The sequence below is a fragment of the Semicossyphus pulcher genome, unplaced genomic scaffold, assembly GCF_022749685.1.
Source record: "Semicossyphus pulcher isolate SPU_LCO1_2020_fin unplaced genomic scaffold, fSemPul1.0.p SCAF_9, whole genome shotgun sequence".
NCBI classification, from domain to species: Eukaryota; Metazoa; Chordata; class Actinopteri; order Labriformes; family Labridae; genus Semicossyphus; species Semicossyphus pulcher.
In genome coordinates this window covers 22,004,657-22,023,846 of record NW_027211770.1, presented here as the reverse complement: position 1 = coordinate 22,023,846, position 19,190 = coordinate 22,004,657, and the positions used below count along the sequence as shown (strand labels likewise).

Here is a 19,190-nt window from a genome sequence, read left to right as displayed (position 1 = left end):
TGTATAAAACAGGCTGGAGGTGTACTCACACTCAGCCTTGGCGCACACAAGGCTGGCTGAGGGGTAACTGAAGGAGCGCAGGATGGCTCCTATGGCCAGGCTCAGGTCCTCATTGCTGGGGTACAGAGTGACAGAGGCGAAGCGCAGGTACGGCAAGCGGGGAGTTTCCTCTGGACCAATCTTTACATGAGGGATCTGAAAAGAAAGAGAGAGGATAATCATAACCAGGCTTCTGCAACACAAGACATACGTCATGCCATTAAAGTCTATTGAATTGAATAGAATCCAGAGGCGAGGAGAGAAGCATTAAGTAAGGCAAGAAAAGCTAATGTGTCGTGATCGACTCCATCTAAACATGCACAACAGGGGAAAAAAAACAGTGTAAAGGGAAGATCCATTAGAAGGCTATAGGGTGAAAAGAGAGATAAGAAAGATGGCAGAGGCAGAGAACAGAGAGACCTGAGGATAAAAAGCGACGGGAAGAAAGGAGAAATGGTTGGAAGAAGTGGATGATTGTTAATTACACGAGAGGAAATTCAATAGTAAAGGAAAACAGAATCTCTCGACGCAGCAATCATGACATCTGTGTGGGTTGGAGGGGTGGTAAGTCACAGCGAGAGAAGTACGAGATGTTTGTTTGCACACATGACAGAGAAAGATACAGATTTGCACATATTTACGTGTGTGTGTGTGTGCGTCTTGTATTTTTCACACTCACCTCCTTCTCTCCACATATATGACTGACAGTAGAGCCAGAGGCGGGGCTGGAGGCGGGACCTATCACAGAGACGACGCCTTTGGGTAGAATCTGACACACTGAAAGGAAATGGGGAAAGCAAACTTTGAATAGGCACACACACACACACACACACACACCTTTCTGTGTCTGAAGCCGCACAGAGCTGGTATACAGGAGCAGCTGCAGTCAGTCAGGGGAAAGTGTTAAATATCAGCATGCAGAGGGTGCATAACAAGTGAGTTTACCTACTTATTCTATTGCAGCGGCACAATCTGTCTCATTATAACGTGATTTATTTGGAGATAAACACTCCAGGAGCTGCAGCGGGGCAGGTCAGAGGTCTCCTGCTGCCATTATTCACTTGTTTAGACAGTCGCTTTTAATGATTGCAATGATTCTGAAGACATTTTGCTTTAATTATATCTCTGGCATCTGAACAACACTAACAGACTGGTGGTCGCCTTCCATTAACAGATGCCAGCTTGCATGATTACCCTTTTTTCAGGGGGGCATTAAGGTGGGAGAAGAGTTTTTCACAATACACTAACTACTTTTCTCCAGCAGACACTCTCTCTGTCTACTCAAGGACATATTTCACTATTTAAAACCTGAGGAAAAACACGTCTCTCTTAAGTCCGGATTGACCCAGGCTTGACGTTTTCTTATATTCATGTGGGAACCGTCTATTTTTCACATTGAGAAGTCAACATAAAATCTTATTTAAAAGAAAGCCTCGCCTGTTTTTGTAACGTATCTTCTGGCCGAACAGTTAGTTCCCTTCACAGATACAGAGTGTTCTGACTTCACTGCGCTACTGTGACTCTAATACAGCTCTTTTCTTGCTGCTTTTTTCTGTTGCTATTATAATTCATCGCAATTAGTCCTCCTCAGTCCCTGCCGCTGTCTTTGCATGTAAATGCCCACACTGCACCCATGTGTGAATGTGAACGTGTGTTTGCAGAGAGAGATGTGTGTGCGTGCATGTGTAAACGCCTTTGTGTGTGTGTGTGCGTGCTAGCGTGCCTCAGACAGACGTAGCTGTAAGATGATGAGCTCTCCGATCCAGAGACCAAAAAAAACGCTGCGAGCAAACAAGCCTGTCAGAGTCTCCTGCCCATCGGTCAAGGACACACACGCAAAAACACACACACACACACGATTGCAAGTCAAGCATGCTCATATGCACACAACCCATCTCAAGCTCACATAGACATGTTGCCTGTAGCTTGTGGCAGGGTCGGTGACCTATCAGAACAGGAGCAGGGAGTCTGTGTCTCCTCTGCGACTGGGTTCAGCAGCTCTTCCGTCTTTATGGGCTCAAACATTCTGGTGTAACTCGCTGTATTGATACAAATTTCATGAAGTGGCCTCTGTGGTGTCGTGCTCATTCTTTTGGCCTGCATTGCCGATCTGTATTAGAATTTGATGATGTGTTTTTGTGGTAGCCTGCAGAGTACACTGTGCCAGCTGTTACTGGAGGGCACTGGTCCATTTTTTTTAATGAGACAGGTTTACTGGCCCATTACTGGTCTCCAATGACGTGTAAGCTAATCAGCACAAGCTCTTACTGGTACCTAATCACATGAAAGTGGTGGTGCTTTTATCATTCCAGTCATCATTAGAGGCATTTTTCTTTTAGAAAAAAGGCGGCTTTTTTGGAAAAATTTAATTACCTTTCTGAAAAATATCAGCAGCCTTTCCAAGTGGAATAAAACCTGCAGAAATCAGAAGACCACTTCTCTCTTTTTACTCTGTACTGGTCACTATTAATATTAATATTACATTTTCCTAATTAGATCTGCTGGTATTTATAGTCGGCACTTTTTGCCTTTGCTGGTCCGACACTGCACCCTGTGAGACTGAGTTTCCAGATGGACTTTATCACTCTCTAATGAGTCGTGTGAATCATCTCTACTGGTTTCCTTTAGTGTGAATCAGCTCCACTCACTGGTGTCAGTAGTGTCATACTGGGAGTCTTTTTGCAGCTCGTATATGTCCACCTCCACTCTGGCTCGGGCCGGACCCTCCATCACGCTGTTGATGTTCTCCCTGGCCAGAGCCAGCGCCAGCCGCTCCCCACGCCCACACACAGACTGGTCGTCCAGGATCGCCGCTAGAGAGGCGGAGAGGGAAGGAGAGACAGGTGAAGCAGAGGAGAGTATGTAGATGGCGGGCAGCGAAGGGGGGAGAACAGATGAGGAGTAAACAAAAGAGATGAGGGGGTGTTGTGTGTATTGGGAGAGGGGCTGAAAGAGGCATCACTGATCGGCAAAGAAACGAAGGAGCTTAACCTTGTTCAAATAAGTAAGTGATATTAAATCCAAACAAGACATTAAAGGAATAGTTTGACTAGGCTTATTTGTTTGTCTTTTAAGGGCATTTTATCTGAATTTAAATTACGTTTTTAACAAGGTTCACTGTGAGATATTCAATAATTTGCGCTGATACAATCTGGCCTGGGTTATCAAAGGATTTATCACCAAACCTATATTTCTAGTTAATTGCTGATTGACTTTGAAACAACTTTACCCAGTTTTGTTGCAGTGTAACTAGGTTTCTTTAAATCTTAAGACCTTGAGTCTGTGATATATTTCAATTAAGTTGTCAAAGCTCTGTCTACATCAGCTGTTTTGGTCAGACAGAATTCTGCGGTCTATTTCTTATCTTGGTATTTTGCAGATATTCTTACACTTGAATTTAGAGGATCCACCAGTAAATAAACATCTAGCAGTAGCTGCATTCAGGGCCCTGGTATAGCACAATGGGTAGAGCAATTGCCCCATAAAGGCTACAGTCCTTGACGCAGCAGCCGCAGGTTTGGCTCCCACCCTCAGCCCTTTGCTGCATGTCATTCCCCACTCTCTTCTCCCAATATTTCCCGTCTCTCCTCAGCTGTCCTATCTAGTAAAGGCAAAATGGCCCAAAAATATGTTTCTGACAAGGAAAACATCCCCTCAAGTCGGAGGAACACTGGGATAATTAGAGAAAAATGTTGGTACCCCCATAGCCGACAAACTTGGCATCATATTAAGCAGTTACACGGCAGACCAAAGTGAATGTTGGCTTGATGTCAAACACTTTTAAAACTCACTTATTGCATGTCAGTTGTGGGATAAATAGCTGTCCACGTACCAATTCACATAGTGACCTGATTAATTCTGAGAAAGTAAACATAACACAGCTTTATTACAGCATCCATGTTGTTTCCACATTAGGAACTAAAGCTAGTGAACACACCAAAGGAAAAAAATAACCTCTTCCCCAACTTGGAAAATGGGACCATCCAAGGAGCACTTGAAGGCAGAGTTACTCCAAAAAAGAGACAGAGGATTTGTTGCGGGTTCCTGATGAAGGATTTCTTTTCTTACAGTGACTTACTCAGTTTCCTACGCCTTTATACATACAGTCAATCAAAACGACTTAAATAAGTCGACTAAGATTGGACCTGTCAATCACTCATCACAGGATGGTGAAATATTTTACTGTATACGGACAGTTTGGCCACCAACTGTTGGTTAGTACTCGTGATTTGCTGGCACTGTTTCGCATACTTTCCTCAACAAAGTTGTAAAACCCACTTTGACACTTTCAGCAGGATAAAAAGAAAGCACAAAAAGTTTGTTGAGAAACTTCTTGAAAGTCGGGATGGAGGGATGGCCGATCACTCACCCATGCGGACGGAGGAGAGCAGGGGGGCCTGACTGAGGGAGCGTGGCGGCATGGTGACTAGCAGGAAGGAGAGGAAGCGTATTGACAGCAGCAGTGCTGGCAGAGCCGGCATCTTCTACTGCTCCTCATGGAGAACGGTCTGCTGGCTGCCTGTACCACCACCTGCAGGAGCGGAGGAGAAAACACAACACGTTAAGAGGACACGTATTCACTCCCCTGGCACACGACGTCTCACTTTAAATTGTCATCCGGCTGCTTATCTTCTGTTTGCTCTGTCACATTCCCGTGTAGTGGGAGCACGTTGTAATTTGACAGCACATATAGTAGACTTTTATTCTCAGCTATGAAGATGTTCACTGTCATATCACAGAGGCAGCCCATGCATACAGCCTGTCGAATACAGTGCACACATCTCTATTCAAGTCTCCTGTGGAAACTCTGCTGTTTGAAAGTGACAGGACTCAGCCTTGAAGAGATCTCCAGGGGTTCAAAGGCAACATCACAACAACTAGCACACACATACGGACACATACATACATACAAACAGAAACACAGTCACAACTAGAAACACTTTCTAAGACTCCCAAGTACAAAGGCAACAGCCTTGAATACACGCACAACCATCCACGACACATCCACGCACGCCACGCCTGTACACAGTTTTTCAATAACCTCACCCCCAACCTCCATCTTTAAACAGACGTGCAAACACACACAAAACGGTGCACAAAAAGAGCTCAGCTGAGCTCCACCTGTGCTAAGCAGCCCTCTCCAGGAGTGACAAAGCCTTGCTCTGACTGACAACCTGACAAGGATGGAGAAGGGGGGGATGAAGACACGGGAGAGTGTTGTGTGAAGGACAGGCGGGGAGGTTGAGGGAGGGGTGGTGTTGGTGATGGTGATGGTGGTGATGGCAGTTAGGGCAGTTTGTAACGTCTGGGTCTCCGGTTTGAGCTGCAGACAGGCCTGAGAGACAGCTGAAAGAGTCAGCTTGTGACCTTCAATTGACCCATGCAGCTGTAAACAGGGGATTGGTGGAGATGTAAAAGGCTGACCTTTGACCCCGACAAGTGAGAAACAGTTGGCGTTGTGTGTTTGTGTATGTGTACATGAAAGCGGCACATAAACAATTGTGGGTCACTGTGTTGAACAAATATCCCTCCCACTTTTTTTTAAAGCCTTTTCTCTTTGAGATCTTTATTTTGGTTTTGTTTTTTTTACTATTCACCTTTCAACCAGCTTTGATGTTTAAAGTACATCAAAAAAAATATGCAACTCTGAGCTTTGAATTCAACTTTACTTCTCTGAAAACAACCCTATTTAGAGTGTGTATGAAGGCAAATGAAGCCAAGTTTACAGATTTAACATCATATTACGCAGAAACATGGCAGACTAAAGTGAATGTAAACTTGTATAAAATCATGTATAATTGCTTATACATTTTTACATGTTATTTCTTATATAGTTCTGGTTGTGACCCTTAGTTGCCATCCACATAGAGTGACCATGATTTTTTCTAAGCAATAAAAAAAAATAAAACTGCACATGTTGTTTCCATGTGACGACCTAAAGCTAGTGAACACACCGTACAGTCAGTTCCCGATCCGTCCCGGCTGCCCGATCCGTTCTGCACATGCGCATACTTATTCCTGCCCGATCTGTACCAGACCTGAACATCTGACGGCAGCATGTCTTTATTTTAATAATTTTATTAACAACACAATATTAGACAAATACACTACACTGCAATACAAGTAACAATACGTAGCCGTTATTATCCAACATAAAAGCACAGAAAGGTTGCATAACTGTTTGTTTTATTAACATTTATTGTGAAAAGATGTTTTACTAAAATCAAGTGGTGATCAATACAGACACGCATGCGTGGAACAAATCGAGCAGTGTCGTAAAACAGGTTCAATACACTGACTTTTGTGCATGCGCAGAACGGATCAGGCAGCAGGGACGGATCGGGTACTGACAGAAACCATAGACTGTGTAAAAAGATGGCCGACATTACAGCTCCCTTAAAGCGAAGCCAAAACATATCTATCGCCCCCTGCTGACGGGCTGCAGTATTGGTCATAAAGCCTGCCTCCTCCATGTTATTAGATGGAACTTAAGTCTATAACTATAAAATCTAAATACACGCCAAATACATTTTTCTCATGGTTTCTGTCATTATAGTTAGTTCTTATCATGCCGATTTACGCCCAAGTGTTTCGTTTTTCTGACAAGTTTAGTTTGAATTAGATATTTGATGCTGTAAAAGTTCCGGATTAGCAGAGTAGAGGAGGAACGGTGAGCGGAGACGTAACTAAAACAATCACTACAGTCATTGAAGTCCCCAAATCTGTGAACGTCTGCTTCAGACCAACACAAAGAAGCTGTTCGGCTGTTAAACAAACCGACGTGCAGGATCCTTGCTGTGTTTTTTTCGGTAAGTTAAGTGTGATTTGGTTAACGGAAGTGGCCAGGGCGGCTCCACCAACCGATCTCCACTGTGCAGCTCTGGCTCTAAGCGCATATTCTTGCACCTGCATACATACAGAACATCAAAAAGACTCAAATAATTGACTAAGATTGTATTTGTCAATCACTCTTTGATGGTGCAATATTTCACTGTATGAGGACAGTTTGGACAGTAACCAGCTCAGCAGGTGTACATCAAAGCGGCAGATGTGGTAGATTGTCGGTCACTGTGTTGAACAAACCCTCCTACCCGTTTCTTTTAAGCTTTTTAGATCTCTTTATTGTTTTTGTTTGTTTTTTCCAACAGCTTTGATGTATAAACCACATAAAAAATTTCCAGCCCTGTGTTTTGAATCCCACTTCACATCTCATAAAACAAACATACTATTTCTCCTTTTGTTCTTTGCTCCCTGTGCGATTTATTCACCTTCCTTTCTTCCTGCTAAACTTCACATGTGCATCATTCCCGTGTTTGTTGCGGCCAAGGGTGGGCAAGCATGTGCGGGAACATGTTTGTAATACTAATAGCATGCGCCATACTGTGCAGATGGCCGCGTTGCTCTCATTATTGTTACCGCAGCTCCGAGTGAACAGAGGCAAGGCTTATGCAAGGCCATCTGTATGTGTGACACAACATAGGATAACAGGCGCACAGGGGAAGGATTTGTCAGTGTTTTCAATAAATCATTCCTGTTTCTGCACCATATTAAAGGTTCCAATAAGTAAACGAAAAAAAAACGTCCACGTTGTTGTCATATTTGTGTGCACGTATATAATGATGTTCACGTATGATAGAGACAGCTGATTATTCTGACCACACAGTAAGATCACTACACGGCACACTGCTGTGTATTGTGCCGCACAGTACTCCATTTTGCTGGTTATTACTACTGTATTATGTTTTCTCCCAGCACCAATAGTCTCATTCTCAATTTACCCTCCACCAAAGTGTGTGTGAGTTGTCCGGACCTCTGTGTCTGTTCGCAGGACATGTATGGGCATGCCTGGGTGTGATGGCGTATTGATCGAGGCCAGCCGAAGTGGCGGGCCCTCAGGTGCAGTCAATCAAAACAATGGGGAGCCTATCATGGGAACGCTGCATTTTCACAGGAGCCATCTGATTGGCTATTACCCAAGAAGCAGATTGCCATGATGACGAATAAGATCCCATGCCTTCATCAACACCGGGATGGAACCGGTGCTATTTCATTGTTATTGAGTGCTATTGACAGCATTAGACAGCGAAGATTACAGCATCTATACTCCAAGGAGGAGGAGAGGAGGGGGGAGGGGGGAGGAGGTGGAAAGTGATAGAAGTAAGGAGAATGAGAGAAAAAAATAAGCAGAGAGGGAATGGGCCGGGCCCGACGGGGGAATAAAAGAACAAAATTGAATACAGAGAGAAGAGATTGGAAAGTGTTTCTGCAGAAAGAGAGACGCAGAGCAGGATAGAGATAGAGAAGCAGAAGAGCAGCGGCGGAAAGTAACAAAGTATATTCACACAAGTGTATCTTCAGGTACCTGCACTGTACTCGAGTAAATGTCATTTTATATTTCTTTACACTTAATCCTTCACCTTTATTCCACTATAGGTACTTTGCAAATTGAGATTAACCTACAAATAATATGATCAACTTATAAAATCTGAAGCCTTGTTATAGATAAAGATTAATCCCCCATCAGTACATTAAGTCGTTAAAGTCAGCTCTGCTTCATTTACAGTAGCTGCAACATTACAATCCTGCTAGGGCTATATATTACAGATATTCATCAATAATCCAAAATATGTTAAACTACAGAGGACACTCTGTACTGTCACATTGACCCATTATAACTTCAGCAGTTAAACCCTGTTTATCACAGAGTGTGATCACTCATTATCATCGCTGTTTTAAGGATCACAAAGTTAGAAGGACTTCCTTACTGACAGGAAGAAATTATCTCACAATATTCAAAGCTCTGCTGCTAATTGTGCCAAACTACCTCACGTCTCTTAAGAATTACTACTTCAGTGCATCATCCAATAACTTCTTAACTTCTTTTCCAAATGGACAAGTACACACATCTCTTTGTTCGCTTAAAAGCTTTTCTATCCAATGATTTTTATGACTCATCATAGTCTTCACTTATTATGTTTGTCATTTGATTGTTGTTTTTGTGCCTCTGTTATATTATTATAATTTTTTTGTTTTGTCTGTGAAGGGACCATGTACAATATTAAACATAAATGTTGCCATTGAACCAGAGTAAGCATAAAGCTTACTTTCATCCACAGTCCCTTGTCAGGTAACAATTAAAATACCACGTAGTAAAAAAAAAAAACAGCACTGAGTTAACTAGACAACAACACACAGACACCTTTCATTGATGTGCTTCATGGAGATATTGCGGATTTCGTAGACTTTTTTGAGCAAGAGTTAACAAAGTGACATAATGAAGGTGGGGCAAACTGTTTAAAATTTTGTACACAAGACATAAATTCGATAATAATCTTAAATTCTCAAAGCTCAGAAGATGACGGTTTTCCAGTATCCTACTGTGATGAAATTGAACTGATTTTTTTATCGATAATTTTTAAGATTTGTCTATACAAATACTAGTGGTTTAATGTTTCCACAGCTTGCCCCCGATATGTAATAAGATAAGACAAGTGGGAAAGGATGATAGCATGCATAAAGAGAAAAAAAGATTTGGATCTATTATTAAACCAATATATTGAAACTCACTAACTATATCAATCTTTTCACCTTTAAAGAGAATGTGCTGTTTGGTAGTTTTGGAAAAGAACATGCCTTTTGTTTTGTTGATGTTTAGGCTAATACGCGATCGATCAAGCCACTTGGTGATACCTTCCTTAGCAGAAGTTAACTTTTCAACTGCTAGCTCAGCTGTATTTGCATGTGTGTAATTAACAGTGTCATCTGCATACATTTGCAGATCTATCCTATGACACTCTTATGGAAGATCATTAATATATGGACTAAATAATAGGGGGCCTACCACAGAACCTTGAGGTACACCCATTGTACACTTTGTTGCTAGACAGTACACCATTAACTTGCAGTTGCACTCTGTATCCTATCAGATAATTATGTAGACATCCATCCAGTGCTCCAGACGACAAATTTAATTTAGAAAGTTGAAATAAGAACATTGTGATTCACTTTATCAAATGCTAATTTGAGAATAAAGCACTAACTTTCCATAACTTTGTCTCGCCAAGATTTTATCTGCTCTAGACTAGTAGGTGTAATGTAGCTTCTGTAGAGTTATTAGGTCTAAACCAGACTGCATTGGATGTAAACTGAGGTTGCTTGTATTGAGATATGTTGTCAGGTTGCTATGTCTCTTTTTCTCAGGTCTCTCAGAAATAAATAAAAATATTCAAGGATAATTTCGGGATTTTTCAACCTAGACCCTATTTTCCCCTGTGTTTGTGTGTAAGTGACTCGTGGAGACAACAATTATTGAAATCGATCCAGTATTCAGGGAAGGTTGTTGTCTGTAACCAAGTCTCGCTCATGGAGAAGTCTTGCGCTGAAATCTCGTGGGAAATCTCGTAGTTGTTGCAGGAAGAAGGAGAGAGGAGTGAGAGAAGACGAAGACGAAGAGGGAGAGAGGATCTTCAGCCATGACAATCTTTTAGATAGCACTGAGCAACGCTTTCTGTACTCCAACACAACAAACGGCACTTCTCCCTCTTCGTCTTCTCTTACTCCTCTCTCCTCCTTCCTGCAACAACTAGCGCGAGACTTCTCCGTGAGCAAGACTTGGTTACAGACAACAACAGAGAGCATAAGGTAAAGTAGCATGGCTGCCACAGTGTTGTCAGACACTTATTATAACGACCTGGGCCTGTCAGTAGAAAAAACAAGCGCTTTTAGTGGCTCCAATTGGAATATGCCCGGTGCCCCGTTTAGTTACATTGTATCTCATTTCGTGGCTGCCTGCCGGTGCGCCCTCCCTGAATACTGGATCGATTTCAATAATTGTTGTCTCCACTAGTCACTTACACACAATCACATGGGTAATAGGGTCTAGGTTGAAAAATCCTGAAGTTATCCTTTAAGACGAACTCTCTAAATGAGGCCATTTTGCATAATGACTGCTTTTACTTTACTGTAGTATAAAGAACCTGTTATACTTCAGTACTACTATTTTGAATGCAGGACTTATTGCAGTGTCTGTACATTGGGGCATTAACGATTTGACTTCTTCAATCGCTGTAGGAGACTGCAAGAAAGCTGTGGCAGTAAAGGTTGGAGGGAGTCGGGGAGACAAGTACAAGTCAGAGATGTAGAAAGAGCAAACAGCGAGATACCATATCCGTGTTTAATTTGCGAGGACTGTGTGTCTGGCTCTGTTGCTGTAGTTGTACATGACTGAGTCCCTGTAGCAGTCGGGTGTCAGTCTGCGGGGAGCCGGAGCAGCGAGAGGCCCGAGCAGAGCCAGACTAGTCTGAGCTGAACAGAGAAACACCGCTTCTAGCCCCCATCGCTCGCTTTCATTCTGCACCCTGCTGTAAGTCACCCTGCATGCTGGCACCACTGAGAAATACACAAATGCAAAAATACATAAAATATCCTGACTGGCCCTGTGTGTTTGTGTGTGTGTGTCCGTGCAGGAGGGAGTATAAAACGAGAGAGAATAAAGAGGGGGAGAGAGGGGATGTTCATCTGAGTTGGAGATTTAGCCGTTTGCTGCATGCATTCATCTTAGTGTGTGTGTGAGGGCATATGCATATTTGTGTGTTTGCTGTGTGTGTGTGTGTGTGTGTGTGTGTGTGTGTGTGTGTGTGTGTGTGTGTGTGTGCGTGAGACTTGGCTGCTTGCTCATAGTGTCTGCAGTGCCTATTATGAAAGAGAAAACCGTAAAATCAGAGATCTTAATTATCTGGAGGGAGCGTGAGGAAGAAGCAGGGATGTGTGGTAGAGGAGGGAGGGGAAGCACAGGGAGGGCCAGAGCAGAGGGAGAGACTGAGGGATGGAGGGATGGAGGGAGATACGGAGAAAATCAGAAAAAGAGGGAACGCTATCTCGCCTTGCGCCCCCAGGCAGATGAGGAGAGGATGAACGGAGACTAAGGCGGAGGAAGCAGGATGAGCGATAGCATGGGAGGAGTGGAGGAGGAGAAAGAGAGGGATGCGGAGAAAGACAAAAAAAAACTCAGAGGGAGAAAAGCAGCTCGAGGGGGGGTGAGGAGAAGGAGAAGGAGAAGGATGTCCGTGGGGGGGCTGGCGAATCATTTGTTTTTCCCCCTTATGCCTTATTGTATGACACAAGAAAATCTGACAGTTATCATAATGGAAGGATGAATCATTCCCGTAATTGAATTTGCAAGTGGAACGGCTTCAGCGGCTGCGGATTTAAGACGACTGTACCGCCAGCCACGATGGAACAAGTGGTGTTATTTTGCTCATTTTTGTCACAATTAAGAGTCATTGTGCAGAAAGCTGGGCTGCGGTCCCTGAATGAGCACAGTCTGGCCAATCTCAGAGCATTTGTTAACACCCAGACAGTATGGATGAGCTGGGAGGTCAGTTTTGTGTGTGTGTGTGTGTGTGTGTGTGTGTGAGCATTGTCATTTTGTGAGTGGAAAAATACCAAGGACCTTTCCCTCACCCCTTCTGGCTTTCTGTAGGATTAAGTGTTTAGGACTTTGTGTCTGAATCTAATATCAAAGCAGCAGCACATGTTCTCGGTCGCATTGACTCAGCATTTTCACTTTGCACCCTTTCGCACTTTCTCCCTCTCCTCTCCTCCAACATGTACCGCTTTAATCTCACCATCTCTCTCTTCTATCTTTGCCTTTGTCCTCCACTCTATACCAATATCTCTCTGTTCCTTTTATTTGTTTCTGTTATTCCAGCCTCACCTTTCCGTCTTATCGCCAGTGTTAGAGGCTTTTAGAGAATCAGGTTTAACATCTTTAACATTTTGGCCGTCTAACCAGTAAGCGGGTACCAGTGTTTACAACAACATGACCAGCTTTAGTAAATAATCCAATTCATTTCAACAGCGGCGCAATAAACACAACCTTGTCAAGCTTAAAGTGTGAGTGTTTGTTTTCGAGGACAGTTTATTTCACTCTATTGAATCTGACAATGTAGGGAGCTCAAATATGTCACAAACTGATGCCTGCAGAGATTGCAGGTGCAGTTTGTAAAAAAGCAAACGCTCAATGTTATATTTAGAGAATTCTACATTCATGAAAACCCAGTTTGCAGCATAAAAGAGCATACAAGATCCTGAATTGTTACTACTTGACTGGCACCTGACCCTGGCAATAGACATTAATTATGCACCACAGAGTCCTACATTATGAACAGGACTACTGCTCTTCTCACAAAGAGATTTTTAAACCAGTTCGATGCACACCCTCGTCTGGAGCCGCATGTCTACGGAAACATAGTACAGAATTTCTGCTGCTCGGTGTGTCGACACGACAACAATGAAAAAGTTTGTTGACGCTGTGAAGAAGCGTGGGATCATGGGAGATGTTTTCTACATTGTCAAAAGAACAACAATCTGTCTGCCATGACTCAGGCAAAAATTGTGTTCAAATCATGCTGAGGTAATGTAATGTTTTATTCATGTCATGTCATTTCATCCTGAGTATGATGTGCCAACTGAATGAAGGTTTACGACAACAGTGTTTTCTTTTAAAAGTCGATAAAATATCTTTTCTCTAAAGTTTTGAGTCCGGTTTGAAGTGGACTCGTTGTGGAGGGTTTGGGTGTCTGTGTTTTGTAGATCGTGTCTCGGCTGTTTGTGGCCGGTTTGTGTTATGTGGCTGGTTTTGCGGGTGGGTCTTGGGTGGGGTGTGGTCATCTGTGCTTGATCTTTTTTCTGTACATAGTGTCTTTTGATGTTTTATGTTCCTATTTTATATGCTAGTCACGTATGGTTTTTACATATGTTTTTAATTTTAAAGCGGCTGTGAGGAACTATCAGTTTGTGTTGATTTTAGCGCCCCCTGTGGACAAAACCGTACCTCTTATCTCTTTGCTGATTTTGTCCTGTACATGCTTAAGTCATGGTTTTAACATAAAATCTAATTCCTGCATCATATGTATCACTCACTTTAAATTCTCAGCCTGGAAAATGTAAACAAAGGCAGCGTGCAGTTAATCTCTTGGTCTGACACCTACCCCCCATCAACAGTTTCAGGCATTAAAAATAACTATATAGAAATCATCAATCTTGTCGCTGATGGTCTGGTTTGATCTTGTAGGTCATATAGAGTCATCAGAATTGATTTCAGTCTGTTTCATAAGCATCAAAAAACTCCTCACAGGAGCTTTAAGCATGAAATGTGTAAATTAACTTGATTTGATGGAATAGCTGCTTGTCATGTTTGCTTTGCTGACTTCCTGTTTTGACAAAATAAAACACACTTTTAATTGATATAGAAATATTTCACTGGGGTTTGAACAATGCTGAAAACAACGCCCTATTAATTACATGATTATAAAACAGGTGATCCCATCAGGTGGTCGTGTACAAACCAAGCTACTCCAGTCTTAAGCTTTCTGCCTCACTGTTACTCCCACTCACTTCCTGTTTACGTTCACCTTGTCTTACCTCAGTGGGGCGGCAGACATTTTGATCTCTTGTTTTCGGCCTCTTTGCCCCTTCCTCTCTCCCTCCATCTCTCTCTCTCCATCCTCCCCCACCTCCACCTCTGTCTCTCCTCTCACTCAGCCTCTATCTATTTTGTCTCTGCTCCTCAGGAACACTCAATGCCCCCGTCTCTTTACTGACCTCTCTCTCTTCTCTCTTTCTATCTTAGCTCTCACAGGTCTCTTCAATCTCGACAGTGCACTTTCTCTGTTACAGTCCCCCCCCCCCCTCCTCCCTCCCTCCCCCTTTCTCTTTCTCTGTTCATTGGACATGGATAAATTCTTTCCAGTGTTCTCCTTGACAAAGAGGCCCTCAGTCAGTGACACCGCCTGCTTGGGGAACCACCGTGCTCCTGTGACACTGTCACATCCGAGTATGTCACGCACAAACATACACACACAAACCAATGCAGAATCTACTTGTGCACACACACATACACCAACTCTCGAGGAAGGGGTTTTTTTATTCGTTTTTTCCTCTGCATCTGCGTCCCTATGCAAAACTGTTATGTTTGTTCAGGCCGGCAGCGACTTTGCATTTCCGCCTTTCTGCATGCATATGTACCACATGCTGTTCAGATCTGTGCGGCTGGGGTGGGCGAAGTCGAGTGCGCCGCTTTCCCCAGGAGCTGTTTCCATAAGACGTGCAGTTCGGTGTCACTAGCTGTCGACGCAGGTCCCACTTGTTGCAGCCGCGGCTTATGTAAGAAGAGAAGTTTAATCACAATAAGGACGCTCTCCTTGAACTCACTCGCCCTCTGGCTTGTTTGTGGAGCTAAAATTTACATATAGAGCAGAGCCTTGGAAATATAAGAGTGATATTATTACACGTGGCACTGTGAAGAGAACAATGTCTGAGTGCAAATAGAGCGCTGTCAATTTGACTCAGCGCTCGCTTCGAGGTGGACGTCACAGTGAATGATTTCACTCTCACACTAAACTGAGAGTACAGGTTTAGTTATAGGGTTATACATGATGGACTTGGTACATATTTGACTTATTGTTTGACTATACACCTCTTGTGTTTTGAATTTCTCCTAACTGTTAAATTTCTTTCTCTTTGTTCTTGGTTGTCTTTCTCCTCCTGGCCGTCCGAGGAGGAGGAGGGATGTCTTTTTGAATTGTCTCTCCCGAGGCTTCTTTCAATTTCTGTGCTAGAGACTTTTTCTGTGTGTGAACAGCATTTCCCTCGTCTTTTTAGAGGGTTTAAAACTGCTTGTGCGAGCCTGTGAAGCCCAATGAGACAATTGGATGTTTTATTTTTCGAAATAAATCTTGAACTGGATTGTTGAATTAATGCGGCTGCATCAGGACCTCTTCTGTACGTCTCAGCCGACTACTGGTGCAGAATATTTAAATTACGTCTGCAACTGTACCATAAGAGAAATATGCTGCATAATGAGCGCACTTCAGAGTCAGAAGTTCAGTCTGTCCAATCAGTCGGAGCAAAAAGTCTTTACAACGCAGAGATGTTTGTGAATCACTTAACGCCGTCGAGGAAATATCGCTTTAAAACGAGCAGATATATTCAGCCAACATGAAACAGAAACGGAAACAGATCTGTTGTATGCAACGAGACAGACAAAGGTAGAGTGTTTGCCTTCGCACTGCCACAGCTCTGTGATGAACCGATGAACCGACTCCATGCAGCTCTCCCACTTAGACACCCACGCACCCTACAAACACACACACACACACACACAACAGAGGCTATATACATAAACATACCCAACATATCCGTCTCATGCACACACACGTACACAGGTTGTGGATTAAATGACTCAGATGGCATTTGCACCCTCCGTCTCTCTCTCTTTCTCTCTCATTGTCAGGTTTGCTGCCGTGGCAACAGAGTGGAGGATGAGAGGAGGAGGCAGTGGGAGTGGGGAGGAGTGTGAGGGAGATGGAGAGAGTGTGAGAGAGGAGAGAGGGACGGTGATGGAACAGGTAAATGAGGGATCAGGGAATCAGGGCCTGCTGGTCATGTGAGGCGTCACTCCTGCAGAGTGTGTGTGTGTGTGTGCGTGATTGACTAGGCTTTAACAGTGAGAGGCAGAAACACAAGGAGTGTGTTTTTGCTGCGTGGCTGGGAGTAAGTGTTCTGACTCGGGTGTGCGTGTTGTATGACTCGGACATGTTGCGTGTCCACTCAGACCCTCCAGATCGTTGTATAATTCTGTCACCCACGACCACGTCTAAAAATGATCATCTGAGATCAGAGCAACCCGGCACACTGATCGAGAGTGACTAAAAAAAACAGGAAAACAAAAGGGGGAAGTGAGTGTAGTTAAAGTGCTCTTGTGATTCAAGTTTACATGTGGGGCTTCTGGTTTGTGTTTTCGTCTGTGCTAATTTGCTCCGCAGAAAGCAGCATGCTCAAATTTGGTTTGTTTTCAGCCGCCCCAGGCAGGAGACAAATTCTCTCTGACTGCACTTCTCAGACTCGGTTCAACATCTGAAAAGGATTCACTTGCAACTATGCAAAGTGACTACGCAAAGACAAAAATATGTAGGGCAAGTCACTGTGCTCATACAGGAGAGGAGAGATGGTGCTCTCTTGTAGGGTTCAATCGTCGACTATTTATGTAGAATGCCAGAGTTCAGATCCTGACAAAAACAAAGTGTTACATCATGTTTGTTCAGAGGGTTTCTATCAGCTCTTTTATTTGAGATATTTCACAAAGAAATCTGCTCAAAGAAAATGTACATGGATGAGAAATAAGTTAACAACGCTTGAATCATCTCCGAGTATATTTTTATGATCGCTGCAGGTATGACGAGCGGCCTCAGAGAGTCAATGAGAAACATCATAAAGAGTTTCCATTTAGCATCCTTCTGTGCAGAGATATTTAAGCTGATAGTAGAAATGATTGATTCACAAATTAGCAGCACTAGTGTATTATTAGTAATTACCATTTGTAAGTACTTGCTAGCTCAACCTCCCGGCTGCATCAAAGCCTTCCTCACAAATCCGCTTGTTAATTTGGAAGTGTAACACATTTAGAAGTGAAGTAAGCACCAGGCAGCGGATGAAAAAAATAATCTAATTTATTGAAAACAAATGTAGTAATTATCTTGTTTACTTCATGTTCCTTCATCTGACATTGTTTTGGAGTGTGCCTTGGGATAAACGCATGAAAAATACATTTTTACTTCTGACGCTGCTGCTGCTAAAATAGCTGAGAACTTTGCATCAGTGCCAGATGGTGAATGTAAGCCATGAATAATGCCGTGTGAGTCGAGACAGCGCCAATCTGTGTTGACTCAGCGATAATTTGAAGTCTGCGTCTTCGTAGATAATACTAACTCTGGCCTTCGTGAAGAATCTGTCACTTCAAACATGATTTGGAGAATTTGTGGAGTAAATACTTCCAGCAAATCAAAGTTTCTTCTCCCTCCGTGTCCGCAGATGGAAGAAGAGAACCTGCGGTGCACTCCCGGTGGTTCTATTTGATGACATAATTGATCAAATTATTTATGAGCAATTTCATTCAAAGAGAAAAAAAAAGCAGCACAATCCATTTTAAAAAGGTCACAGAAGCGATAGGATAACACAATGAAGCCCCCGGGCTTTTTTTTCTCCTTCATGTTGAAAACAACATGGGTATGAATATAGCTCCTGACCTTGGTCGATGTCATTCCCTCTCTCCCATGTTGTCTTTTATTCTGCGCTCTGCAATAAGCGGCACACTGGAAATGCCAGGAGAATAATCTTTAATAATGCCGGATTGTGCAGCAGCTTAAATGCACAGAAAATGCCACGATGCTGCAGGAGGAGGCAACTAAATAATGACTTCTCAGTATTCTGCTTGTGTTAAGTCATAAATTAGCCTTTTTGTCAAGTTATTACATCAGATTTACTCTCTTTTTCAATTTACTGTGTAAGCCTACAGACCATAATTACATGAATATCTTGAGAAACCAAGAAAACTGCTTATATCCGACCATTAGTTTATACTAATCTCAAGGTTGTGCATATGCTCCATCATGGCTGCTTGATTCAGATTATAACTATAAAGAAATAAAGGTTTAATATATTGGTATTTACGTTATCTAAATTGCCCAAGGATAGTTTGTCCAGCTCTGATTGATGATGAGCGATTCCACCGGCTGCCGCACATTTCAGTCAGATCAAATCAGTCATAATTTTTACATTTGTCTACTGCTCGATATTTATCCGACTTTTATTACCCTAAAATATCGTACAGTTTTCCTGAATATGCCGCATGTTTACTCAACATGTTGTATAATTCTGTCACCCATGACTGAGTCGGAAATTGGTCATCTCCGCTCAACACGAGACATCAGACTATTAGGTCTGATAGGGACTGACTGCAGAGGCGAGAGGGAGGGGCGGGCGACATTCAGCAGACTACAGAAATATGGAGTGACTGGGCACTTTCAAAATGTTGTTGTGCATCGGTTTTGCATAAAAATCTTTTTATTCGAGTATCCGTCTGGGCTAAATGCATTTCCCGACAACGGCATTCGGAATGTTTTTCCAGATGCTCCAGGAAAGAGGCTTTTTCTCCTGTTCTCTGCCTCTCAGGTCCGACTGAGAGACGCAGGGCAGCGTGAACGAGGCAAAGTGACGACTTTCTGAGGATTCATCCACTCAGTGTGATTTATGGACTGAATTCTTTTCCACATCAGAGGAAGACGAATGCTTTTAAGCATCGTTAAAGAGAA

The 19,190-nt window shown here is 43.0% G+C and overlaps 1 protein-coding gene across 1 annotated transcript in view; it reads right to left on the bottom strand.

Annotated features, from left to right (window-relative positions):
* The window catches only part of grik5 (glutamate receptor, ionotropic, kainate 5), a 90,008-nt gene that overhangs the window by 34,499 nt on the left and 36,319 nt on the right, over positions 1-19,190 (bottom strand). The window contains exons 2-5 of the mRNA XM_069657052.1: positions 4,409-4,570; positions 2,688-2,852; positions 719-816; positions 30-195 (exon numbers count right to left, since the gene is read on the bottom strand). Coding sequence (XP_069513153.1) covers positions 30-195; positions 719-816; positions 2,688-2,852; positions 4,409-4,520 — 541 coding nt within the window. The 5' untranslated portion in view covers positions 4,521-4,570. The remainder of the gene's footprint in view (positions 1-29; positions 196-718; positions 817-2,687; positions 2,853-4,408; positions 4,571-19,190) is intronic.